The following is a 27,797-nucleotide window of genomic DNA, read 5'->3' as shown; positions in this document are numbered from 1 at the left end:
AGGGTGTGATACTTGAGCCAGGGCCTGAATGACAGAAGGAGCTGGCCATCTGAAGATCTGGCGTTAGTGTGTGAGCCAGCACAACACATGCAAAGGCCCTGGGGTGGGACCACATTTGGCATGCTCAAGGATTGGAAAGATATCCAAGTGAGTCTATGACTGTTTTATCCAGCGGCTTCCCAAGAAAGCTGCTAGAAAACTCCCAGATGTGTGAGGAAAGAAATAGCCCAGAGGGGCAGGTGTCGGTTTATACACAGGGGTTTGAATCCCTATGCTATTTGATCTTGTATAACCTCACAAAGTGTAAGTACCATTAACCCACTCCAGAGGGGAGGAACTGAACACACGGGGAGATGACAGCACTGATCTAGGGTCACATAGCCAGGAGGTGCTGGTTCCTTACCCCAATCCTGTACTCGTTCAGCACCCCACTTACGTGGGAGCTCCCTAGGAGCTGGCTACTGAGCCTGTTCATCTGTCCTCCTCCGTGGGATCTGCAAGGATTGAGCAAGGCCCTTCCCGACCGGAACCCAGGCCAGTGCCAGCCATGAAGTGGTTCACAGATGACCAGGCAGGCCTGCTGGGAAGGGAGGGGGCTTTCTGACCTCACACTGGGACCATATGCCACCCCCTCTGGTTACCCAGTGGGTGTGGAGCTGTCTGGGCCCGTCAACTGGAAGGGGAGGAAGAAGCCCAGAGACCTGGAGCCTCAGCCCCAGGCCTGGGCCTGGAGAAGGAGGGGCAGGGGCCCACCTGGAGCTTGGCAGCATTTCTGGGTCAGGGCAGGGAGAGGAAGCACAGGGAGAGAGCTGCCTCAGGCCCGACCATCTGGGTTGGAGTGCTGGCTGCTAGGGTGGGGGTGAGGAGGGAGGGCTGGGCCTGGCCAGGGCCGGGCCCAGCCCTGGGATTGGAGCCCTGAGCTTCCGGTGGCAGCCGGTCTGCAGTAAAGCCTGGGGGGACCTGTGGGCAGAAGATGGTGGGTGTTCTGGGGGGGGGGGGGGCGACCCAAGGAGTCAAAGGGGAAAGGGGGTCTTGTCCCTTCTGTCCACATCCTGAGGTGGCTGTGCCCCCAGTACTCGTGTGTGGCATCGCATGAGTCATAACCTGTCTTGGCCTCTCTCTTCTGTCTACGGGGAATGACTCTGCTCTACCCTGGCCATGTGGGGCAATCGGACCCCTGATGATTGGGGAATTGATGTCAGATCGGGGCTTGTGATGAATTAGGCTGCGTCCTCGGGGCAAGTGGGCAAGTGGCTGTACTGTGGGGTTTCGGCTTCTCCGCTTCTATCACCTCCTCTGCAGGGTCCTTCTAGCTCCGACATTCCAGGATTTCCTGACAGACTGTTGACATGTACGAAGGAACTACATCTTCCCTGGGCTTCTGGAAGATGGGAGGGAACACCCAAGACGGGGGGAAATTTCTCCATCCTGATGGAATCCTATGGAGGTGGGCTGGTCTCATCTCTATTTAGCATGTGGGAACCTGAGGCCCAGAGACATCAAGAGGCTTCCTCTAAGTCACACAGCACCCAAAGAAACACAGTGACCCTGCTGACTGGCCTTCTGCCCCTGTTAGGGCCCTAGTGTCTCCCAAGGCTCACTCTCAGTCCACTTCAGGTGATTTTAGTTAGAAACTACGCTCCCCAAGGATCTGTGTGTGTGTGTGTGTGTGTTCAAATATCCACACTTGCCCAGTCCCGCAGGTCCACCTATGTTGAGCGGGGCAGAGCCATCTAAACCTGGGATCAGTATGGCCCTGACGGAGCCACTTTCTGTGAAGGATGTCAATAAGTTTATTGATGACTTTCGGGAGGAAGACTGAGGGGGAGTGGAGGTGGCAGACACCTGGCTGGGCCTCAAGTGTGACCTCGCAGGGCTTGTTTGCACCTTCCACCATGTGGGGAGAGCCCCCACGGTAGGATGAGGTCCTGCTCCTGGTCTAACCTTGCTTCTGGATGCACACTAGATGCTGGAAGCCGTCACAGGCCACCTCTCCAGGCCAAGGCCCAGGACCCTAACCACTGGCGCCCTCCATGGCACCCCCACCCACACCCCTGCCCAGGGCTTCAGCCAATCCAAGGTTGAGGATGGCCTGGGAGGCGGATGTGTGCAGGGCTGCCTGGCTGGGGACTTCCCCTGGTCACAGCTGCCTACTCTGGTCCCGACAGGAAATCTGACAGGTCTGAGCCCTCCAGACACCCATTGTGTGGGGCTGGCATGGGTTCCAGTGTTTCCCCGGTCAGGACTCCTAACCCCCCTCACCTTCTCCTGTTCCTTGTCAAAGCTGGCTTTTCTGGAAAGTTCCAGGCTGTTGCCTCTCCTCCATCTCTGCATTAAGTCCTGCTCAAGCTTAAGATCTTTGCTTTTTCCAGCTTGCCTGGGTTCAAATCCTGATTCCTAGTGCAAGCTGCATAACAGGGAACTTACTTACCCTCTCTGTGCCACCACTGTTTTCTATAAAATGAAGGTGATAACTATCGGCCTCTTAAGATTATTGTGAAATTTAATGGGATACTGCGCATCGCGTGCTGAAGATTGGGTCTAGCACACAGTAAATGCTGGTCACCCAGTGGGTCACCCAGCGTATCATTAATAAATCCAAACTTCATCAGACAAATCTTTCCAGGCCAATCTTATAGCCCGCCTCTGTGGAAAGTCTTGGACTTCTGTGATCCCCTCCGGGTGTGAGCATCTATCTATCCTCCCTGGATGGAATCTAATGCTAGATGAATGCTCCTTGCTCTTGTTTTCCTCTTGCACAAAATGACCCCACAGTAAAGGCCATGCCATTCTGCCTTGTGCTCACCTCTGTCCTAATGCTGGAGGAAAAATTGTCCTTGATGGGCAATTTAAGACTTCTCAGGGGTAATTGTGACAATATGCATTTTGGTTTCTCCCTCACTGACTTTAAACCTAACACCCCAGGAGGCTGGGAGACTGTACCAGGCTGGCCCCCTAACCCTGCACTGGTGCCCCTCCTGACCTATCCCCTGGGGCCCGGCCTGTGCTTTACCTGGATTTACGGTCCAGCTCTAAGGCCTCCCACCCTCTCTTCCCAGCAGGGCGTAATTCTTCTGACACCTACATGCAGATGGTTCTCTGCCTAGGGATAGATTCTTTGGGTCCATTTTTCCTTGGTCTTCTCCTGTGTCCTCATGATACAACTCAACTCCTGGGGTGTGATGGGGGTGGGGAGGGTCTCTCAATGGGGCTCAGATTGCTTTAATGGGGTGATGTTTGTGCTGGGTCCTGAGGGATAAGGAGGAGTTCGCCAGATGCAGAAGGAAGAGCTTCATGACAGCCACCTCACCAACAGGGCAACAAGGTGGGAATGAGCAGGGAGCCTCTGGAGAGCAGACAGATAAGGGGCTGGCCTCAGCAGGGTTGCAAGTGATGTGGCTGCTTTAAGATAGAGTTCCCCCCCCCCCCCAGAACTTTCTGAGTTCACTTTTGGAGGCTTTTAAGGGCAGGTGAAAGTGGTGGGGGGTCAGATGTGATTTAGCCATCCTGTCCCCTACCTGCACTTACTAACCATGCAGATTGCCAGGCCCCATCTGGAACAATGGGATCAAGTGTCTTGGGGGAACTCAGAAATATACGTGTTTAATGGCCTGGGTGATCTGGAGACTCAGGGATGTGTGGAAGCAGCAGCCTTGACCCCAACCCAAAGCTGCAGGTTGGGGAGGTGAGAGCTATTCAGGAGTCCCTCTGCAGTCAAGAGAGAAGTGGAAGAACAGACCACCGGACAGACTGCCAGCCATGTGGGGCCACAGCTCACAGATCACAGATCAGAGTAATGGCAGAGGGCTTCCCCTTGTGGGGAACATCACAGGAAATGGTGGTGGGGAGGGTGTTTTCAAGGGCCCTCCTCTAATCTAGGTGGCCTCCAGAAAGAAGGCTGCTCCTGTTTAAAGGGAGGGAGCCGCAGGGGCAGTGAAGAGGGGGTGAGTGGCTTGCTCCACAGCGGGATTGATTCCAGATGCTCTGCCAGGGTGTGCTCCGAGCAGCCTTTGTCTGCCTGCGGCCCTGGGGGTCCTGGGACAGGAGAAGGAGCAGGGAGCTCAGGGCCCCTGTCTTCTAGCTCCTGCCCTGCACCCCCCACGTGCTATACCCCAGCTGGTTCCTCCTCCGGACCCTCCTGAGGCTTGTGGAAATGTTCAGCTTGGGTATCGGGACCGGTTGGCAATGTCCACCCCATCCCAAGGGTGGGAATGCAGATGCTTCTTCGTCTTCAATAACTGACCCTCCCTCCACAAAGTCGGTAGGTTGGGGTCCATGGCTTCTCCTTGTAGGCAGGGAAACCGAGGCACTTGAAAGAACTTGAGAAGCCCAAGCATAAACAGATAGACTATTCCAGACCTTTGGAGCCCAGCTGTATTTAGGATGAGGTTCTGAGCTCCTGGTTACTTCTCCCTCTACATACATACAACCAAATCCGCTAGTTGGGAGTGCCAGGTCCAGACCACTTGTCTCAGCCACTGACACCTTGTTGGCAGGGAATGTCTCATCCCCTCAAGGGAAGGCCAGAAGCTAGCTTATCCGGGCACTCCTGCTTTGGGCAGGAAACTGGGCCTGATGAACTCCAGGCTCTGGTGACAGGACTGTTGCCCCCACCCTGAGCTGGACTTCCAGGGAGCCTTCTACCCACCAACACTGAAGGGCTAGGCAGCAGGGGCCCACCTGAGAGAGGAGGCTGGGCCAGGCAGGCTACCTGCTGAGAAGGCCCACAGCTGGCCTAGGACTGAGGGACTGGGTCCCCCAGCTTACTCCCCCACCCCTCCAATCCTCTTCCCCCCCTTCCCCTCCCCCCATCCCTCTCTGTACTTGCAGGGGAGGCTCCTGGGCAGTGTTTGCTATTGGGAATGTGCTAGAGCAACAGCTTCACCCAAAGGAGGCTAACAGAGTCCTTGCAGGCCTTATGGTTTTCCATCTGCCCCAGAGACTCACCGGGGGGAGAGGGGCCAGTGGGCTTCTTCCGGACAACCCAGGTCTGGTTTGGAGGCGCAATCCTCCTCTTGCCCCTCCCCACTGGCCTGGGGAAGGCGCCTGGCTTCCAGCTGGGATCCAGGCTTCCCCCAGACCTGGGGGCCCTCCCCCTAGCCAGGGAGCCAGGGAGCCGGGGAGGGGGGCCTCTTTGTGAGGTGCAAAACCCGGGCTGGAGTTCTGCCGAGACTGCTCCGCCCCCCCCCCCCAGGGCCCCACCTTCCCAGCTGTTCTAGAAAACTTCCAGATCATCTTGGCACCCAGAGCGGACTCTCCCTCAAGCACACCTGTAAGGCCCCGCCTGTGTTGGGAGCTGCGGGCTGAGACCACTTGCCTCTGCCATTTCCGTGTGACTGAGGCCAATCAGCATTCCTTGTCAGGGCCTCAGTTTCCCCTAATGTACTTGAGAGAATGAAGCTCAATTGTTTGAATAATTTACAAGATAAATGCTGTTCCAGATCACACAGGAGGAGAGGGAGAGAGCCCACCAGGGCCAGGGTGGTCAGGGAAGGCTAGAGGATCTGGGCCCTAGAAGGATGGCCTTTGGCAGGGCAGACCCTTCTGGGAGTAGGCAAAGAGGAGTGACAAGGAGGGGAGGCAAGTGCGGCTGGAGAACGGTTGGGGCGGAAGGGTCAGAGCCTCAAGTGCCAAGGACCTGCCTGGACATGGGAGCCACGGAAAGTTCCGAGCTGGGGAGTGAGTGACTTTTGCAGCAGGAGGCAGTAGAGGGAGTCAGCCAGTGAGTCGCCTCTCTTCTCTCAGCCTCTGTTCCCGTCTCCTCAGGAGGGTCGGAAATCTTTGGGAGGCGCCCAGGATGTGCTGCGCCTGCCCGGCGGGGACCCCCGGGGACCCCCGGGGACCCCCCCCCCCCCCCCCGCCTCCGGCTCCGGGCGCTGCGCGGGCGGACGCCGGGCTGGGGCCTGGCAGAGCGGGTGGGAGGTGTGGGTGCTGGCTCCCGCCTGCTCTCCGTGCGCTGGCGCCACGGGGCGTGTGTCAAACGGGACACATTCGTCCACTTACCGAGGGGCTCGTTTCTGTATTCGGGAGACACGCGCACGCGCACGCGCACGCAGGGGCGCAGGCGGGGCAGGAGCAGCTGCACGCGGGAGGCGGGAGCCGACGACGACGCGGCCTCGGTCGGGTCTCGGGGTCGCGCCCGGGCTGCAGGCGGCGGCTGCCCTCGGTCCTTGCACCCCGCGGGCGTGGGGCCGGGGCGGCCAGGCCGTGTGCGGACCCGCGCTCCCGCTGGCTGAGGGCAGAGGCGCGCCCGTCGGCGGCCCGCGGGCTCCTGCCGCTGCGCACGTCTACACCCGCCGCAAGCGCCCGGCCCGAGGCCGGCGGACGCGGCCCTCCCCGGGACCCGCGGTCCAGGCCGGGATTTCCCCCGCGCCGACGCTCGGGGCCGCCCAGCCCGGCCTCCCACCCCGGCCCGCGGCGGCTCGCGGAGGGCGGCGGGGAGGAGTCGGGGCGACTTGGCGGGCGGCGGCGCCCACGGGCGGGAGCGGGCAGGGACGCCCGCCGGGCGCGCGGGAGCGGCCGATGGGGCCCGTGTGAGCGCCCGGGCCCGGCCCGGTGCCCGGCGGGCGGCAGCATGTCCGCGGGCGGCAGCGCCAGGAAGAGCACCGGGAGGCCCGCCTACTACTACCGGCTGCTGCGGCGGCCCCGGCTGCAGCGACAGAGGAGCCGCTCCCGCAGCCGGACGCGGCCCGCCAGGGGTAGGCACCACCCGGACCCTGGCCCCGACCCGGGCCCGCTCCTGCCGGCGCCGCCGTCGGGGCCCGGGGCGCCCTCCCCGGCGGCCGCCACCGAGCGGGTTTGCTCCGGCTCGCCCCCCGCCCCCGGCTCGCCCCCCCCAGCTTGCCCCCCCCAGCTTGCCCCCTGCCCCCAGCTCGCCCCCCCAGCTCGCCCCCCCGCCCCCAGCTCGCCCCCCGCGCCCCCAGCTTGCCCCCTCCGCCCCCAGCTCGCCCCCCGCGCCCCCAGCTTGCCCCCCCGCCCCCAGCTCGCCCCCCCCAGCTTGCCCCCCCCCGCCCCCAGCTTGCCCCCCCCCCCCCCCCCCCCCCCCCCCCGCCTCCTCCGGTCCCGGGAATTCGAACCCCAGGCTCCCCCTGTGCCTCTGCAGGGAAAGGGGGACTCGCAGCTCGAGGTTCTCTCTCGTCCCTTCTCAGATGCCACCTTCTCCCCCCCTGTTCCTCAGTTTACTGGGCAGCCTGACAAGGACCAATCCTGAGCGGATCTTGGCTTTTCCTCACGTGGCCTTCGGGGCCTCGACCTCCCAGCTTAGGGTGTGTGTGTACGGGGTCCGCCTCCGAGCCCCCACGCACCTTCTCTCCCCAGGGCCTTCACAGACTTCCTAGCCTCTTGGGTGGAGGGACAGGTGGCTGCACTTCAGAGTGCCCGGTCCCAGGAGTCCTTGGCTCCAGAGGAGCTGGGACCTGGGACCCAGAGCCTGGGACCCCTTCAACAGAGAGCGGGTGGGCCCAACCTCCTTTGAAAAGTTTCTGTCTTTCAAGCCGGGAGGCAGGACAGGGAAGAGGGGAAATGGGAGCAGGGTTTTCTTTTTTCCAGTAACAGGATCCTCAGTTGGAAGCCCATGTGATCCAAGACGCTGCCCTCCGGCTGGTGGCCCGGAGGGGGCCAGGACTTCCGAGGTTGGGTGGAATGGAGTTTAGGGAGGGGGTGCCCTGGGAGGAGGAGCCCAGAAGAAGGGGTCCTGGGGGCCAGGGTCCCTGTCGAAGGCTCAGGACCCCTGAAGTGCTCCTGGGTGCTGGATGAGAGGGAGGAGGGCGGTTGGTAGGGCTCAGCGGGATCTGGGCTGAGTTGATTATTTTGGGAAAAGGGGAAGGCTGGTCCTAGTGCTGAGGTCCCTCAGGCACGGCTTGGATCAGATCTGGGCTTGGAATCAGGCAGACCTGGGGTCCGACCCCCACCTGCCCAGGTGCTTGCTGATTGTGTGGTTTGGGCCTTTTGGCATTGCCCTTGAACCTTAGTTTTATTATCAGCTTGAGGGTAAATCAGGCAGTTCAGAATGGGGAAGACTTTTCCCACAATCAGAGCTGAATAACAATGTACAAAGCTTCCTCAGGAAGTAGTGAGTTCCTGAAGTGGTAAGTTCCCCGTGTGTGTGGACGGTTCAAGCTGAGACTGGAAAGTGTGCACAGGTGTGTGCTGAGAGCTCAGCCCTCAAGGGTCTCTTGAGCCCTGTGGCCCACCTCCCCTTGCCACCTTCCTTGAAGTGGCCTCTGGCTATTCCCCCACACTCTGCCCCCCCATCCAGGTTTGGCCTGAAAGGCCGGGGATCTGGGTTCAAGCACTGAGACTTTGGGCAGGCCACTTCTCTTTTCTGAGCTTCAGTTTCTTGAGCTGTCGAGGGGGCTAGCAGGACTCATAGGACTCATGAGGACATGTGTTCATGCTGTGAGAAATGGGTGTTGTACAGATGCCCAGTAATGCTCAGGGCACCCCGAGGCTTCCACCCCTCCCCTGTCCTTGCAGTTGCCCAGCATGACCTCCTTTGCACCTTGATGCCATTCTGCAGGCACCCCTGCTCCATGTCCTGGCCTTGAAGGAGTTCAAAGCCTGCAGGGCGGGGGGGGGGGGGGGGGGGCAGGGGGGGGAGTGGAGACTGAACAGAAGAAATTACATCTGGGGAAATTAGTGAGGGCTTCACAGAGGAAGTGACATTTGGACAAGGCGTCACAAGGTGGGTACGATTTCCCTCAGCTCAGGGAGTGATTGAGTCAGATGTGTGTTAAAGCCCCAGCTCTGCACTAAACTATCCTTTGGCCAATTACCTCTCTTTGGCCTAGTCTGGTAAGCAGGTGTAGGTGACAGCAGGGTCCTTTGAGAATGAGAGCAAGTACACGGGAAGCTAGAAGCCACTTGGATCACAGTTGAGTGTGAGCTGTTGGTGTTTTTATTCTAGAGAGAGGAACAGCTCATGGGAAGACAGGGAGAAGGAAAATGTCTTGGGTGCTGTGGACAGAGTTGATCCTGGGGTGGAGGAAGAGGAGGGTTTGGGAGGGCGATAGTGGGGAGCAGTAGTTGGGCTGGAGAAAGGGCCTGGAGCGATGGGGAGGCATAGATGGGTGAGGGGTGGAGGCTCGGGGCTCCTTGCCCACCTAGAGCAGCTGTGGACCTTCCCTTCCATGGAACCCCAGGTCCCTGCCTCTGCCCCCAGGGCCACCCCTCCTCCTGAGGCCAGCACCCCAACCCAGGTGGTAACTCATGTGGGGGGAGCTGCCCTGTGGCCCTTGAGCCAGTCCTTTCTGACCTCAGGCTGCACAGTCTCACCATCTTCATGAGGGCTTGTCCCCACAGTGGTGACATCAGACCCCAGAAGATGGGGTGATATCCAGTACCCCAGCCCTGATCACCCATACCCATCACTCCACACCTGTTCTGGCCTCTGCCACTAGCAAGGAAGGATAGTGACTGAGAGCTCCCGGGGGGTGTGTATGTTAAGGAACAGAAAGGTGCAGGGAAGAGTTGGCTGCGGGCAGGTTCACACCTGGCCTGGTCTTGGGAAGGATGGTGGTGGCCAGGCTGCCACCTCTGAGCAAGCCCCCTGCCCACTGTCGCCACTGCCACCTACAGTGGTAGTGGCGAGGAGGGGGGTCTCACTCTGGACTTGAGAGCAGGACTTTGTCCTTGGTGGGCCTACAAGTGACTGACAGTGACCATAGCATGTCCCCCCCCCCCCAGCTTTGAGCAAAGTAGGGCACTCAGTAGAGCTCTTCCTTCTCTAGGCCCTGATCTTCCAATCTGAGGAATGGGCAGAGTGAGACCTGCAGGTGATGGTGAGCAGAGGCAGGGTGGAGACAGGAAACTCTAGATGGCAAGGGTCATCTGGCCATTTCACATTGGGCTTTGTGGCTCTAAGTCCACGGGATGGTTAGGTATGGCACATGGATATGAGGGGGTCCTGTTGCCAGTAGAGTGTCACCAGCCAGGGTGCCTTCCTGCCCTACCCCTTCCATCCCAGGTCAAGAAAAGTTTTGTCTGTGTTTGTGACCTATTTGTCCCCCCAGGGCTGCTGGGGGGAGATATGCAAGTTTTCCCCTCACTCCAGATAAAGTCTGGCCCATCTACCAACTAGCAAACATGTCTGGATCACCTGCTATGTGCTGGACTCCAGCCTGGGTGCCCGGGGATGGATGGTGTGTGCTCCCAGCCCTCAGCAAGCCCCCAGATGGCTGAGGAGGCCAGTTTGTTGAGGTTCACTGGGGCACGGAGCCCTTTTGGAGATCAGAGCAGTGGTTAGTAGAAGACAGGCTCTACCCCCAGCTCAGCAACAAGCTGGTTGTGTGACTCCGGGCACCTCCCAGGGCCTCGGTCTCCCCCTTTGCCAAGCTGGGCTAATCCTGCCCTGCTGCCTGATGTGTTGAGAGACCTGGAATGTTCACGTGCATACTTTTCTTCATGTCTTCATCCGAGTTTTTCCAGGGGCTAACCCTAGACTTGGTGGGTACTTTCTCCTGAGATGGCTAATCCCTGCTCCACATCCATGAGTAGTCTCACTGCATGGCCCTGTATGTTGGCTGCTGTGTGTCTCCCCTCTCCCTGGGCCCCGTTCCTTTCAGGGTGTGCTGGGGTCTGTCCGAGGGGCCTCTGGAGGGGTTTCCCAGGAACACCCCAGCACCCTTGGAGCAACACAGCAAGAGAGCCTCACAGAGGTGCCCAGGAATCCTGGGGCTGACCTCCTGAGGTCATGGCCCCCTTCTGTGCCTAGACCATGGCAGCTGAGTGATCTAACCCCTGGGGTCCAGATGGGGACACTGAGGCACAGAAGTACTTTCATTGAACTAGGTGTGGGACCCAGGGCTGCTGGCTTCCAGGAAGATGGTGACAGGGTTGGGGAGGGCGCTGGTTTGACACAGCTGCTTCCCAGTTGGGAGTGATGGCTGGAGAAGGGCCTGTGTGCCACCGTAGGGCGGGGCAGGGGCTGGACCATTCCATATAGATCCTGGCTTCACTGAGATGCCTCTGCGGATGACGGCTGGTTGTGTCTTTTGTCCTTTCACCCCTTATCTTCAAATGTACCCCCAAGGGCCCAAGGCCCAACTCTCTGCCCCCAACTTGGATACAAATGTAAAATTGTACATTTATCCTTTTCTGCCTCATCTCTTCCTCTGTTTCTCCTGAGTCACAATCCCTCTTTTGGGGCTTGATCCCAGCTTCTGCCCTTACATACTCCAGGAGCTGGAGGCTCACTCCCTTACATGGCATGTAATGAAGTTAAAATAAAATGGCTTTTGTTTGTTGAGTGCTTTCTCAGTGCCCAGCAGGGAGCTTAATTTTGTACTTGCCTCATCTCATTTAATGCTCATAACAACCTTGTGAGATGGATACTGGCATTATCCTCATTTTATGGGGGAGGAACCTGCAGTCCAAAGAGTGGGAGCCTCATCCAGCTTCACACAGTTCAGAAAGGTGGAGCCCAGTTCTGCAAAACTCCAGATCCCAAGCTTATAAATGTACCATGTTGCTATTTTGTTGGCAGGCAGATCTTTCTGAGGTCAGGCCTTGGCTTCAATAAGGCTTCCTCCTTCTTTTGCATAGTCAATGACTCCACCAAACGTTCTTGGTCATCATCTCCCCAGATTCTAGCCATAACTTGGGAGGGGGGTAGAGGAATGACTCTGGCATAGTTGGCATCTATGAGGGAGGGGCTCAGTCTTCCTAGTTGGCTCTTCTGCTTGCCTGGGACCACTCAGATGGTCCTTTAGGTCTGGTCTCACCCCCCAACCCCAGTCCTGTATCCTGCTCTCATTTGTGTTCTGCCAACCATGTGCTTTCCCTGAGAAGGTCACAGGGCACTGCCTCTTCACCAAGTCTCTTTGTGCTAAGGGTTCAGGGCCCTGGTATGAGGTGTCTGAAGATGGGCAGACAGCTTGAGGCCAGAAGTCCCAGGTAATCTGCTGGAATGTCAGCCTCTTAGCCTTTGTGTTCCGGGCTCATCCAGATTACCTCTCATAGCAAGGAAGATAGTGCCCGAATGTGTGCCAGGCCCTGCACCAAGAGCTTTGCCTGAGCATGTCATATCTTATTTTGACTCCTCAACCCTCCTAGGAGGTAGGGGTCCTTACTGTCACTTCCCTTTGCCCAGTTAGGAAACTGAGCTTGCACTTGTGAGGTAATGGGCCATGAGAAGCAAGGTTTGAACCTGGGCCCCTTACACTAGAATGGTGCGTCTCCTCTTTCCTGTGGCTGGTGAGATGTGGAGACACTAGAATGCCCTCTTGAGCACAGCAGGTCAGGCCCGAAGCTCTGTCTCTGCCCTGCTGCAGCCTGTGCTCACCGGAACCTGGTGGCATGGGAGGGCCAGAGCCTGTTGCTCAGCGGTGATTGCTGCCGGGCCAGGCCAGAGGGCCTCTTGTACCACCAGCACCAGGGGCTAGCTGTTCCCCTTGACAGCTGGGGAAACCGAGGCCCGCAGAGCCAAGGCCATTTGCTCAGGGTTATGTAGAGAAGTTAATGAGTGAGCCAGGTCCAGAATCTGGACTCCTGTGTTGTATTTTCAAGTGGGTCTTGTTCGTTGCTTTTCTTAAGGGTAGTGCAGATAGGGAAACTGAGGCAGCCAGGGTCTTCAAGCTGGGTCTTCTGGGGGGGAGTGAACAGGGGGTGGGCTCTTGTGTAACTTGACACTAATGTGCTCACATCCCATATGTGTTTTGCTTAGAGATAACATGAAGCCTTTTGACTGTTCTTTTTTTTTTTTTTTTTTTACTGTTCTTAAGAGCAATGGCTGTGTTACTTCCCTTGCACCTTCCTCTTGAGGCCACTTGTTTTAAATGTCAGGAAAGGGAGAGTATTTCCTGCTCAGGAACATTTGGAGCTTGCCTGCGGGGAGCTGAAGTTTTGTTTTCTGTTGAGTGGGAATTTGGGCAGTGAGTGCCCAGCCCCCCAGCATCCCCCAGCACCCTGTAACCCCCACCGTTCTCCTGGCAAGTTTGTGTTTGACAGTTGCTGGGAGGAGGGATTTGAGAATGAGTGGGCGAGATGCCATGCCAAGTGGCAGGGTGGTTATCGCATGGAGTGGCAGGGTTATTTTTAGCCATCCTGATCCAGCAAAGGCATTTCAGCATTTGTTCAATATTTAATTATCCATCTGAAATTGGCCCACGTGGCCTTGAGTTTGGAAGCGGCTCTCTGTGCTGTGATTTCCTCTGACTGAATAAATAAGGAAGCAAGGGGAATCTCATAGCCCTCCAAATAATGATAATGAGAAAAAAAAAAAAAAAAGCCCAGTAGCCTGTGTACTCAGAAAAGACTGACTTGGTTCTGCCAGCCAGACAGACCCACCTGTACGTTAGTGGAGAAGATGAGCTGCCTGAGGATGCCCATCATGCCTTTGCAAAGGCAGCCGTTCTTGGTCTGTGAATCCCAGATTCCGCAGCTGCCTGGGTTTGATTTGGGATGGGCTTTCCCCACTTTACCCGGTTCCTATGTTGACTTTGACAGCTGCTGGGTAACTGATAGGTGGTTTGGAGATTTTGCTTTTATTTTATTTATTTTAAGATTTTATTTATTCATGAGAGACACAAGGGGGGGGTGGTGAGAGAGAGAGAGAGAGAGAGAGAGAGAGAGAGGCAGAGACACAGGCAGAGGGAGAAGCAGGCTCCATGCAGGGATCCCGACACGGGACTCGATCCCTGGTCTCCAGGATCACGCCCTGGGCTGAAGGCGGCGCTAAACCCCTGAGCCCCCCGGGCTGCCCCATTTTTTAGAAGTCTTGTTAGCTTTTATTTCCCTCCTCTCTTCTCCCTGACAGACAAGAGAGCACTTTCAGCATCTGGGCCATGTTTTTTCTTTTTTCTTGGACCTCAGAGGTGATGAGTTGACATGGCTGTGAAATAAAAAAGGCAGGGAGGATGAGGAGGAAAATCTGGGGCTGTGAAGCTCTGTCCCTTCCCCTAAGCTCCTGATGGATGAGGGAGCAGAGGGGAGAAGAAAGAGACGGGCCAGAGGAGCTGGGCAGCCCAGGACGATGCTCCTTCTTGCTGTCCCTCTTGAAGTGGGGGGGTTTGTAGAGGTTGGTTAGAGATAGTCTTAAGAAAAAAAATGGGTTCCTATCCATTTATACTTCCATTCTGGGGACTGAATCTGGCTTAGGAGTATGGCCAGGGCAGGAGTCCTGACTGCATCATATATATATTTACTTACTTATTTATTTATTTGAGAGAGAGAGAGACAGGCAGAGGGAGAAGCAGGCTCCATGCAGGGAGCCTGACATGGGTTTCTATCCCGGGTCTCCAGGATCCCGCCCTGGGCGGAAGGCGGCGCTAAACCGCTAAGCCACCGGGGCTGCCCCCTGACTGCATCATAAATGCTCTGTGATCTCAGACAAGTCAATGTCTCTGGGCTTAGAAGCACTTCTAGCAAATAGGTGTGACACAGCATAGCGTATTATTATAGGCTGGGTGAATTGTCATTACCTGTTCATTCAAAGTCTGAGGGGTCAATTGCACCTCTCTTAGTGCTGATCTAGAAATAAAATGTGATGCCAATGGGGATTGGAACCATCCATATGGATCTTTGGCATCCCTTCCCCCAGAGGCTGCTACAAGTGTCACTTGTACTTGTTCAGAGTAGCAGAGCTTTAGTGAGCCTCCTACTGTTTGCAAACCTTGTGCCAGGGGCTGCCATGGAGGAAGTCCCTACTCTCAGGGAGCTGATCCTGGAGGAAGGTCTCCTGGAATCAGATTAGCAGATGATGTGACTAGAAAGTTGGTAAGGAGCTTGAATGGTGAGCCAAGAGGTTGGCACTCCCACTAGCAAGCCACAGAGAATCAAAGGAAAGATTTTGTAAATGATGGTAATTCTAACAACAACTTCCACTGTGTCAGGGGCTCTACTAAGTCTTTTAAATGCATCATTTTTTAAAATCCTCATTCTCTCAGTTACTCTGATCTGCTTCATTTTGCAGATGGGAAAGCTGAGTCTGTAATTGGTTAAGTACTTGCTCAGCATTACCCAGCTACTGAGTGTCAGAGTGCAGGATGTTTAACCTTCACTTTGCTTACGAGAGCTGTGATTTGGGAATATGATTCTTAGCAGCCAGCAAGCTAGATTGGTATGGTATAGGGAGAGAGTGGGGGAAGAGTGGGTATCAGTGAACAGAGGTGACTGTGTTGGCCATCCAGAAGCAGGAGGCAATGGGTCCGAGCTGGGAGAGGGGGAGGAGAACCAAACCAGTTTGGGGGAGTGGGGGAGGAGGTTTCCCAAAGGACTCAGATGTGATACAGAGTTTGGAGGCCTAGCAAGGATGCCACACATGCTTCCTGGAGAATCTAGAGGAGGCCAACTGGTATGGGGTCCAGGGAAGCAGAGGGCAGGTTGAGGGAAGCTGACAAAGTTGGAGGAAGTGGTACAGGGGATGCCATCCCCATCTGAAGACCAGTGCTAGACAGACTGCTACATTTGCTCCTCGACCGACAGCAAAATAAGAAAAGTAAGACCGGTGTAGTGAGTTGCCCATGGTATCCATTTCAATGTAATCCATCTTCGTTACATTTCTTTATTCTGAAATGATGGTTTTTGGACTCTTTTGGGGGTTAGAACATTCCTTTTATGAGAGGCAAGATGTTGGTAATTGCTTAACATTGTATTTGGCAAGACAAGAAGTCAGAAGTCCTATTGTTACCTGTTCCCATATTATGCTACCGCGTTGTTTTTATTCATGAAAATCTAATTGGTTCCTGAAATTCCAATGCCAGTGCCAGGGAACCTGGCACTCAGGAGAGAGAAACCCAGCAAGAAGGTGGTGGGATAAGGCCTTTGGAAAGACCTAGGCAAGTGGGAGCACTTGGAGTGGGTTGGGAACCAGCAGAGCTGTGGGCATGGCTGACAAGCCTACTCTGGCTCTTGATGCTTCAGATGGTGGTAGGCATGGGGTGGGGGGCTGGGTGGGAGTTGGGTGGTGGAGTGGTTGCAGATCCACACAGTTGGAAGAGTTGGGTGGGAGTAGAGGTCCAAGAGAAGCTTGGGTTTCCCATGAACTGTCTCTGCAGTCACAAATCACTAGTGTCTAGGAACCTGATCCAAGTGCCCTCCAGCAGCAACAGCAGCAGCAGCAGCCTCTGAGTTGTCCTAGGATGGCACTCTAAGCTTCAGAGAACCCAGGCTATGGCCCCCTGCCCCACCCCCACAGACAGTGCTGGGGCTGGGGGCCCGGGAAGCCCCTCCCAGAGACATTAGGGAAGAAGTTTCTGGGTTACTAGTGGTCTCCAGGGAAGACCTTTTTAAAAAAAGGTCTCCTCCTTTAAAAAAAAAAAAAAAAAAAGAATGTTTGCATCAGTGTTTCTCCTCCTCCCCCAACACCCAGGTTTACAAAAGCAATAAATAACCATATTAGAAGAGAAGAAAATAAAAAATCACCTTTAATCCCAGCACCCAGTGATAAAGTTCTGGGAGCAATTGGGGGTTACTTCCAGGTTTTTTCCTGTTCTTGCATTTTCAAAAAATTTTAAAATATTTGAAAGTATATATAAAAAGCATAGGAAACAAAATTGCAGACAGCCCTGCACTCACTTCTAGGATTTAGCAAATGTTAATATCGTCCTATTTGCTTCTCCCCTTTTCTTTTTCTCTTTCCTCCCTAGAAATGAAATGATTCAGGTACAGGATGGGCCAGCAAAGCACAGGTCATAGGCCAAACCCAGCCCACCACCTGTTTCTGCATGACCTGTGACCTAAGAATAGCTCTTACATTTGTCAGTGGTTTAGACAAAAATCAAAAGAAGAATAATGTTTTATAATGTAAAAATTCTATGAAATTCAAATCTCTGCATCCATAAGTAAAGTTTATTGGAACTCAGCCGTGCTTATTCATTTACATATTGTCTGTGGCTGTTTTCATGCTACTTTGGCAGAAGTTGGATAGTCCTGAGAAACCTAAAATATTTGCTTCCTAGCCCTTTATTTTTTTAAAAGATTTTATTTCTTTTTTTTTTTTTTTTTAAGATTTTATTTATTTATTCATGACAGACACGGAAAGAGAGAGGCAGAGACACAGGAAGAGGGAGAAGCAGGCTCCATGCAGGGACTTGATCCCCTGTCTCCAGGATCACACTCCTGGCTGAAGGCGGCGCTAAACCGCTGGGCTGCCCCTCCCTAGCCCTTTAAAGGACAAATTTGCTGACCTGTGGGGCCTGTCCTCTTCCCAGGGATAGCCAGCACCCTGAAGGCAGGGTGTGTCCGGGCCACCTGTGCTTTTATGCTTTCACTGCATATGCAAGTGTTTCAAACGGGTAAGATGGCATTATCTGAGAAAATGGATGGGTATGGGGGAACTGCATAGAGCAGAGATGAGCAACACATGCCTGCACCCTGGGACCACCTTACTGTCCTGAACAGCAGGAGCACAGAATAAATGGCAGCCCTCTGCCAGCCCTGGGATAGGCCCTGCAGCTACAGAGCAGAGGGCTGGAGAGGGAACTGCGGGAATAGAAATGGAGAAGGTGACACTGCAGACCAAGTTCCTAGGAATCCTTAGAAAGCAAAGTAGGAAAGAGACTTGGGGACAGGAGAAGCCTTTAGGCCAGTTCATGAGTCCTTGGAATGAGCAAGAAATCCAGAGTTTTCTGGAAGGCTGGGAATTCTTTGGAAATGAGGTGCATGTTGGGATGAGGAACGGGAAGCATAAATTGTGCAGGCAATTGTTAAGGGGCTTGAGTAGAGGTGCCTAAGGAAGAGCTGGTGACAGTGTCTACAGATGCTGGGAAGTTTGCAGGACTTACCTTGGATGCTCACAAGGCCAGCCAGGGGCAGGGAGCGGACCCCAGCACTGTGCTTTTGGAAAGGCCCCTCCACGGGATCCCAGGATCTAAGTGAGAGGGACACCTCTCCTTGGCCCTTCCCAACACCTTCCGAGTACCCGCAGCCTGACCCCTTCATGTCCCTCTGGAGAGTTGCTGTGCCCCCCGCTGAATGCTCTGGGTGGGTGGTGATGGGTGCCCTGGACGTGCCCCTCTCCCAGCAGACCCACCCCCAGCAACAGTGGGCAACTTCCTCTGACTCTGAGCCACATCCAGAACTTAAAGACAGCTTGAACTCTGATTCTAATTCCATATGAGAGACAACAGACTGTCACAGTTCCATGGTCTCACAACTCGTACCTTTCCCCCACACCAGCATCATGGGAACGAAATGTACTACCACAGGAGGTCTCCCTCAGCTCTTTCTGCCTTGTTGCCTGGGCTGCAGTGGGACTTGGAAATGGAGAGCCAGGCCAAGGGCAGGAAGGAAACTCAGCTTCCTGGTAGACTTGGGACCTTTTGTCCTCTCACTGCTCTCTGCAGAGGCTCCTTTACCACCACGGGACAACCCTGAGGTTCAGAGATGCTGGGGCCCAAATGCTGCCTTCTGCATTCCTAGGCATGTAGTCAGGGTTCTGAACCTGTGTCTTCCTGTTAAAGTTGGGGTTAATGTTTCCTACTTCGGGAAGCTGTCTTAGGATAAAAATGCACAGATATGGCACAGTCGCCATCCCCAGATCTGTTTCTCCACATTTCCTTGTGGTCCATTTTTTAAAAAGATTTTATTTATTTATTCATGAGAGACAGAGAGAGGCAGAGACATAGGTAGACGGAGAAGCAGGCTCCCTGAAGGGAGCCCAATGTGGGACTCCATCTCAGGACCCCGGGATCAGGCCCTGGGCTGAAGGCACTCAACCGCTGAGCCACCCAGCTGCCCTGGTCAATTTTGATTACATACAGGTTGTTCTAGTGCTATTTGTTTAAAAAGACTATCTTTCACACCGTCAATTTACTTTTGCACTTCTTTCCCAAAATCAATTGACCTTATATGTGTGGTACTGTTTCTGCACGCTCTTCTGTTCCATTGGTCTGTGTCCTAATGCTTATACCACGCTGTCTTGATTGCTTTAGCTATATTTTAAGACTATAAAGTATGTCTTGAAACCAAGTAATGTAAGTCTCCCAACCTGTTTCTTCTTACTCTAGATTGTTTGGCTCTTCTAGGTCTTCTGGTTTGCCATCTAAATTTAAAATTGAGGGCAGCCCGGGTGGCTCAGCAGTTTAGCGCCGCCTTCAGCCGGGGGTGTGATCCTGGAAACCGGGGATCGAGTCCTGTGTCTGGCTCCCTGCATGGAGCCTGCTTCTGTCTGTGTGTCTCTCATGAATAAATAAATAAATACATCTTTTTAAAAAGTAAATAAATTTAAAATTGAGCTGGTCAGTGTCTTCAGGAAGCCTCCTAGGATTTTGATTGGGATTGCACTGAATCTATAGATGGGTTTGGGAGAAATGCCATCTTTTTTTTTTTTTTTTTTAAGATTTTATTTATTTATTTGAGAGTGAGGGAGAGAAAGAATGGAGAGAGTGCAAGAACAGGGAGGAAGGAGAAGCAGACTCCCCACTGAGCAGGAATTTCTCTGTGTTGGCTCCATCCCAGGACATCCTAGGAAGCTGGGACCATGACCAGGCCGAAGGCAGACACTTAACCTACTGAGCCACCCGGGTGCCCTGAGAAATACCATCTTAACAACACAGAGTCTTCCCGCTCCTCAGACATAGTATATCTTCATTTATTTAGATTTTTGAGGCACCTGGCTGGCTCAGTGGTTGAGCATCTGCTTTCAGCTCAGGGTGTGATCCCGGGGTCCTGGGATCAAGTCCCTCATCAAGCTCCCTGCAGGGAGATGCTTCTCCCTCTGCCTGTGTCTCTGCCTCTCTCTGTGTCTCTCATAAATAAATAAATAAGATCTTTAAAAAAAAAAAGACAATACAGTTTTCCCACTCCTCAGACATGGTGTACCTCTTCATGTGTTTAAATTTTTAAGAAAGTTTCTCAGTGATATATTTTTAGTTATTAGTCTTGTATGTCTTTTATTAAATGTATTCCTAAGCTCTTTGTTAATTACCTTGAAAGATGGAGATGTTACCCTACTTGTGAGCTAAGAGCCTAGCCTGGTAGTTTCATGGGTGCTGGCAGGAGCTAGGAGACAAAGGACTCTGTGCACAGCAGGTAGCTAGCTTGAGTTTCATGTTTACATGGGTCCCCTTTCCCCCTGAGTTCCTAGGGTGGTCACAGATGGTCTGTTCTAGAACATAAAATGATCGCTCTGTTGTTTTTCCAAATTACAGCTTCATGTCCCTTACAAGATCTGATATACAATCTAGGGGGTCAGCTGTTCTGCAGGCTAAAAATTACACAAAGAACTGAAATTCTGTTTGCTTTAGCATTAAACCATTAAGTTAGAATCTTGGAGATCATTTAGAATTTGAATTCCAAGTTGCTGAGTACTGAATGGTAAGGTGAGTTTTAAAGTTATAGGTTAAAATCAATATATACATTCATAAAGATTTGTGCCCATTTCAATTTGTTGGGAAAAAAATAAAGGCTGTTATGTCATATAGCCATGTTCAAATCTAATAATGCAGTTTTTAAACAAAAGTACAGAACATTATGTCCTGAGATCAAATTTTGGGGGGAAAAAGAAATAGCTTATATTTTCTGAATGAAATGAAAAATAGGATGAATTTAATCATACATCGAAATATTTAGGTTTGGATAATCATGGTTCCCAGTGGACTTCTATCAGTAGAACTTACATACACCGGAGAAGTATTATTGATGTAAATAATATCTATATTGAGGATAAATACACAGAGTGCTGAGTACGGAAAGATGAGATGTTCTCCAGGCACAGATGTGAAAACATCTCTAAGTTATATTGTGAAATAACCAGCAAATGTACCCTATACTCTTGTGGTTTTCAGGTGTATGTGGTTATCACGTATGTCATTCGATAACAAGCGCATGATAACAAGTGCACTGTAGAGAAAGAAAGAGGCTTACATTATATATGGTGATGAATACCACGTTTCTAGGAAGAAGCTTGTCTCCTTTTTTAAAGCAGCTGTACATTTGGAAGGCGGAAGATGAGAGACCTTGAGCATCCCCTGTCCTGAGTCGGCCAGCAATGTGACAGTGCTATCCCTCTATCTTCACTTTATTTATTAGTATTTTATTTTATTTTATTTATTTATTTTTTAAATAATTTTTATTTATTTATGATAGTCACACAGAGAGAGAGAGGGAGAGAGAGAGGCAGAGAAACAGGCTCCATGCACGGGGAGCCCGACGTGGGATTGGATCCCAGGTCTCCAGGATCGTGCCCTGGGCCAAAGGCAGGCGCCAAACTGCTGCGCCACCCAGGGATCCCTATTTATTAGTATTTTAAAGATTTATTTATTTATTCATGAGACACACACACACACACACACACACACACACAGAGAGAAAGAGGCAGAGACACAGGCAGAGGGAGAAGCAGGCTCCATGCAGGGAGCCCGACAAGGGACTCGATCCAGGGTCTCCAGGATCACGCCCAGGCTGAAGGCAGCGCTAAACCACTGAGCCACTGGGGCTGCCCCTCTATCTTCACTTTAATGTAATTAGAGTAGGTTGCGCCTTTATCAGTGGCCGTTTTGGTTTCCTGTTGCTACTGTAACAAATGACTATAAATTCAGTGTCTTAATGCAACATAGATTATTTTACGGTTCTGAGGGCAGGAGTCTGCAGTGTTTCCCTGGGCTTACAATCAAGGTGTCAGCAGGACAGTATTTCTCCAGGAAGCTCTAGGGGAGCTTCAGTCCCCTGGTCTTCTCCAGCTTCTAGAAGCTGCCTGGTGGGTGGGAGTCTTTGACCAGTGCTCAACCCCCCGCCCTCCCTAACCTCTACTTTCTTCACCACAGAACCAGCTCTTTCTTCTCTGACCCTCCTAGCTCCTTATTGAGATTACACTGGGCTTGCCAGGTAATCCAAGGTAAACTCCCCAACTCAGGATCCTTGACTTAATCACATCTGCAAAATCCCTTTTATTATACAGGTGGCATCTTCACAGATTCTAGGGATCAAGATGTGGGCTCTTTGGGACCCATTATTCTGCCTACCACAGTTGGGTAAGGTTTAGTCATCTCTAAGGAGCACCTGTCTTCCTCCCCCCAAAGACAGGTGACCAAAGGCTGAACTGGAAAAAGTTTGTAGTGGCAGCAGGAGACCTACCTACATATCAATGCAATATTTTGGTAAACTCACTCTTTATTTAGCTGTTATTACCAGATAATAACAGTATGGATGTGCTTCATTAACGCACACAAAGATAGAGAGCCATCATAGTTGGACTGCTGCCTCTGGAACGTTCTAGCAATGTGAAGATTCCGTGGCCTGTTGCCATGGTGATTTTACTTTTGGCTCTTCCTGCTGTTTACCTGGCCACTCTCGTGGCGGGGAGAGCATGGAGGGAACCAATCTTTTGGTACTCCAAGATGGGGAGCTATGTTCCCTCACCCACTGGTTTCTTCCTAGGTCTACTTTTTGGACTTTCCTGATCTACTTTCAGTAACTATTTGGTCCTTTGGGCTGCTGTTTCTGATTTACTGGTTTCTTTTTCTGATTTTTTCTCTTCCTTTCCTGTGTGTTCAGGCGGCACAATTCTTACTGAGTCGTCATACCACCTATTTATATTTTAATTTTACTGTTAGTTTTTGAAAGTCTGAATTATTCTTCATTCAGTAAACGGCACAGTTATCTGTTCCCACCCATACATACCTACCTCATCCCCTTCTTCAAAGAGAATCTCTGATGATAATGTTTTGAGAGCTATTTATTATTTTTTTTCTATATGAGTCTGTGCACATACACAAACAGAAGGTAAAACGTCATATTGGTTTAATCACATGGACAACAAATGTTCTTTAGCCTAAAGAGTCTAGAGTAAGCCTTTGCAGTGAGGTTTCTATTTCTGTGCCTCTTACCTCTAGATCACTGGCTACTCTATTAGGTAACACTGGATAGCAATACATTTCTGCAGTTAGTTTCTTGGGATGGAAAAATCTTAGTTATTTACAGATAGATATGATTCCATGTATTTCAAATGGGCTATTTATTAAGTTTTGATTTTGAAATGATCACAGATGTAGAGGCAGTTGCCAAAAGAGTACAGGGATGTTTCCATGTACCCTTCACCTGGATTCCCTGATGGTTGGTTACATCTCATGTGACTATAGCACAGCATCCTCCAGCATCAGTGCCCTCCAGCCAGAAACCCACTGGGAACACACCTCTAGTTAGACAAGTTGGATTTATTTTTTATTATGGCAGCAAGGGAGAACATACACCACCGGGAGCCACAGGACATCTCATTCCAAATATGGTATAAAAAAACCCTGCTATAGGATTTTTGGGATTTGATTGGGTGCTTTTGGGGAAGTCTAAGAAAGTGGGGTTCACTCTAGCTCAGCTGCTGTCAGAAAGTGGGGCAATTTTATGATGGGGTATCTCAAAATTTATCTTTAGGGAGAGGAGGCAAGCATGAAGATAAAGCTGTCATTGTAAGGAAGCAGCAATTAGCCATTTTAGCCAAGGGAGGAGTGTGTTTGGTATTTTGTGAGTGGCCCAGTGACTTGGCTTTTGTCAGTTGCTTAGACAAAATTATGAAATGGCCTTGTTTTGTCTCACTTTATCTTGGTAAACTTGTCTGAGGCTGGTACCGTAGAAGATTGTTTATGTCCAAAAGGAGAATAACATGGCACGGCTATGAATGCCACGTTGACTTCTAGATATCAGGGGCTGCTTTCATCCGCTTTTTTTCTCTCCTTTTCTGCCACCTGGTACCATGTATATGTATAATTCTGGGTCATTTTTTATTTTTTAATTTTTATTTATTTATTTTTTCTCTTTTTTTTTCTGGCTCATTTTTTAAAAAGACTTTATTTTATATATGAGGGGCACATGGGGGAGGAGCAAAAGGAGAAGGACAAGCAGATATGGGGCTCCATCCCACGACCCTGAGATCATGACCTGAGCTGAAACCAAGAGTCGAACACTTATCCAATTGAGCCACCCAGGCGCCCCAATTCCTTGCCATTTTATCACATGTGTACATTCATGTAACCAGCACCACAATCAAGACACAGGACTATTCTGTCACCGTGAAGATCTCTCGTGGTGGCTCTTTATAGCTACACTCACCTGCCCCCCACCATCCTTAACCCTGGCAACCACTAGTCTGTGTTTCATCTCTAGAACTTTGCCCCTTTAAGAATGCCGTATAAATGGAGTCATACTCTGTGTGGCCTTTTGATATTGGCTCCCCCCACTCCCCGAGGCATAATGCCCTTGAGATCCACCCAGGTTGTGGAAATCTATCAATAGTGCTTTTTTTTTTTTTTTTTTATTGTTGTGTAGCATTTCATGGTATGTATATTTGTTTCCTGTTTCTGCTACCACAAATGAAAAATTAGCAGCCTAGGGCCACTCAGCTGGCTCAATCAGAAGAGCATCCGTTGTTAGTTCAAGCCCCACCATGTAGAGTGTAGAGCTTACTTAAAAAGAAAAATAAACTTAAAAAAAATTTAGCAGCTTAAACAACACAGGTCTGATAGTTATGTAGGTTGGAAGTCCGCTGTGGGTTATGGGTCTTGCAGGGCTAAAACTGAGGTATTAGCAGGTTGATTCCTTTAGAAAGACTCTAGGGAAAAATCCATTTCATTGGCTGAATTCAGTTCCATGTGGTTGTGGGACTGAGGTCCCCTTTCCTTTGTTCAGCATGATCTGATCATGCTGGCTGTCAGTGGAAGGGTGTTCCCAGTTTCAAGGTGGAAGTTACCCACATTTCTTGGCTTTGTGATCCCTTCTTCCGTCGTTCCTCTCATGCTTAGCATGTCTCCTGCCTCTTCCATTATTGCACCCTCCTGCTTCCTCTTCTGCATTTAAGGCTATTTCCCCCTTGATAATGCAGGATAAACTCCCATATACTTAATCCTGATTAAAGAGATTATGTCTGCAAAGTCCCCATGTAAGGTAACATGTTCACAGATTCTGGAGATTAGGAAAAAGTGTGGACTTCTTTGGGCGGGGGCCATTATTCAGCTTCATAGACTGAATGGACCACACTTTAACCATTCATTTACCTGTTAAAGGACATTTTGATTGTTTCTGGTTTTTGACTATTACAATTGTTACAAACATTGTACAAAAATGTGTGTAGGTGGATTGCATTCCATTTCCTTTGGCAACATACTTTTTTCACTCCATGTCATTCTTCTGGCTGTACTTCATGTTGATTTTATAGAACTGGGTGCTTTGCAGTGCCATTATGTCCCATGTGAAGAGCCCCTGAAATTGTACCTTCTTCCTTGCTGTATCATATTCCATCAAATGACTGCCCCGGGGTGGGGTTATACATTCCTCTACTGGTGGACATTTAGGTTGCTCCCAACATTTTGCCACTACAAACAGTGCTGCAGGAGACATCTTTGTGTGGATCTCCATGTGCGAGGATGAAGCATTGTTCTAGATTGGGCAGAGAGGGGAGAATTTCTGGTCCTAGAGCATGTGTGTGTGTGTGTCGATTTCTACTAGCTTTTGTCTAATTGTTTTTCAAAGCCTGTCTGCTCCACCAGCAGTGATGAAAAAGTCCCCTATGTCCCTGGCAACATTCAAGATCACTGTTCTTTTTTATTTTTGCCTATCTGAAAGGTATGAAATGGTATCTGGTAGTTTTAATTTGCATTCTCCTGGTCACTGTTGAGGTCCAACACACACATACCCCTCAGTCTCCTGTCATCTTTTCCTATAGTCGTGCTGACTTCTCTTCTCCTGACACTAATATTAGAGGCTGCTGCCTCTACCTGTTTTTAAGCATTAAGATCTGGGCAGTGCAGCCCGACAACTGAAATTTGGTGTCTTGTCTGAAATTACAGGATGTTCCTCAGGCCTCCTTGTTTCCATGGGAACAAGTAACAGTCATCCTTCATGATTAGGTAGTATCCATGGCGACCAAGCCAGAGCATTTGAATGAAACCAATTTTATTTTATTTATTTTTTGCTAATGCATGAAGGTTAAAATGCATTTCTGTGGCTGTGGCTTCCAGGAATGGAAAGATAGGCTGGTGTTCCTGGTAAAATGGAGATTCTTTTTGACCTTGTAGTGGAAAAGGGGTCCAGTATGCACTTGTCCTGTGCCCTAGTTTTGCGCGTTGGGAGCCCTGAGGTCATGTGGAGGTCACAGAGGGAGTCTGAGCTGAGGGGAAACTCCTGGACCAGTCCAAGGTCTAGGGATGCCTGCCACTTTTCTGCTGCACAGTGTTAGGTCACTTGCCCTGTCTGGGATTCTGCAACCAGCTGTGTTGCTTAGACCTTTGGGGGCGCAAGGCCTGAGCTTCCCAGTGTCTGCTTCCCCAGATTAGAAAAAAAAAAAGTACTGCTAAATCAAAAGGCATAGGCATCTATGTTTTTGTCAAGGACTCAGGCTAAATGCCTGCAGGCAGAATTAGGATTAGAGGGGGAGGGTGGTCAGCCTTCCATATTCTTTGCCTTGTAAAATAGAGTTTGTTTGGTTTTTTTTGTCTTTGCTATGGTTTGGTGGCAGAGAATAGAGATAGTAACTGCTCTGACCCCCCTGACTCGCTGGATGGCTGATAAATCATGAGCTCAGAGACGCAAAGGGCCTGGCCTGGAGGTTGAATCCTGTCTCCTGGTGCAAGTCTTGCACTCCTCCCCTTGCCCCAGGCTCCAGGCACTCTCAGGCTTCTCCTAGGTCCTTAGTGTGGATTTGCGGGGTCAGGCAGTTTAAGGGGCTTCGGCAAGTACTCTTACTTCCTAGCTGGTCGAACCTCAGAGGAAGTCCTTTTTTGCCTCAGAGAACTCCGTTTACTCATCTGGAAAACGGAGCTCACCATAGCTGTCCAAGTTGTCAAGTGGGGATTCTGTTTGAATGGGTCCCAGGACTTGCCTTCTCTGTGGGGGTGATGCTGCCCCAAGTGGGTGAAAAAAAATTGGTGCTTGGAAGGGAGGGGGCAAAAATCTCACTCTTTCTCTTATAGAGCCCCATTACATGTACAATATGTAAAGATACCTACTGGATTGCGATATTAAAGTTTTATGGAGGGGTGACTAGGAAAAAGATGTCTAAAAAGACCCCACAGGGGAAATGATAATGAATAGAAGGTAGAGAGAGATGCTGGTTCAGAATACTGTGATCCACGATGTTACTGTGAACTTTGTGTTTCGAGCCTGTGGCAGGCTTGGGAAAGCTGTTTGGGGTGTCAGATGGGGAGAGAGCCTGGCTCGGCCCTTGAGGACCATGAACACGACACAGCTTCCTTCCTGGCCTGCCTTCCCCATCCCTCTGTAAAGGAGTTATTTCCATTCTGCAAGCAGGGGCCGGGTCTTGGGCAGCTGGGATCCTACCTGGTGGGTCAGTCAGGGTCCAGCAGGAAGCAGATGGTACTTACTAGGATGATTCATGGTGTGGGTGGGGGTGGGAAACCATGAAGAGAAGTGCAGGGCCCCAGAGCTAGCAACCACCGGGGGTCCTGCCTGGGATGATCTACCAAGGCTTAGGGAGGGAGGCAGCCAGCCTAGGCAACTCTCTGTCTCCTCATCTCCTGCCAGGGCTCCCCACTGGCCTAACTCCATGGAAACTGGGGGGCCCAGGAGCTTGGTTGGTGGGGGCTACACAGGTCAGCCCCCTGGAGCAGAAGGCAGAGTGGAGAAGAGTGGAGATGGAACTGGGGCCAGTGGCATCTACCTGGAAAGGTACAAAGGTTCCCCTTCAGTTTCCTATGGGGGGCAAGGCCCTGCCCTGGGAAGGCTCAAGAAGTCAAGGAGAAGAATTGGCTGCTCTTGGGCGGAGGGAGAGCAGACTACTGTCATGTCCTGCGCTGCAGCCCCCTTGCTGCATTTCAACTTTCTGATGTGGATGGGGCATGGTCAGGGCTTCTGAGTTGAAGTTTAAGGCTATTTTGGGAGCACCTGAGAGACCTTGGTACAGACCTGTTGGGTTG

General features: G+C 51.6%; 1 protein-coding gene across 34 annotated transcripts in view; it reads left to right on the top strand.

Moving 5' to 3' along the window:
- The window catches only part of DAB2IP (DAB2 interacting protein), a 191,211-nt gene that overhangs the window by 59,124 nt on the left and 104,290 nt on the right, over positions 1-27,797 (top strand). For 7 of the 34 annotated variants that reach the window (XM_072748742.1, XM_072748732.1, XM_072748725.1 and 4 more), the window contains exon 1: positions 6,473-6,698. The exons of 23 other annotated variants lie outside the window; for them this stretch is intronic. In XM_072748742.1, coding sequence (XP_072604843.1) covers positions 6,575-6,698 — 124 coding nt within the window. In that variant the 5' untranslated portion in view covers positions 6,473-6,574. Of the gene's footprint in view, positions 1-6,472; positions 6,699-8,598; positions 8,684-27,797 lie in introns of those variants that run through there. 4 more of the 34 variants (XM_072748751.1, XM_072748756.1, XM_072748752.1 and 1 more) reach the window with 4 other exon arrangements.

Source organism: Vulpes vulpes, chromosome 2, assembly GCF_048418805.1.
Source record: "Vulpes vulpes isolate BD-2025 chromosome 2, VulVul3, whole genome shotgun sequence".
NCBI classification, from domain to species: Eukaryota; Metazoa; Chordata; class Mammalia; order Carnivora; family Canidae; genus Vulpes; species Vulpes vulpes.
The sequence above is the reverse complement of the archived record's forward strand: the minus strand, read 5'-3'. Positions and strand labels throughout refer to the sequence as shown.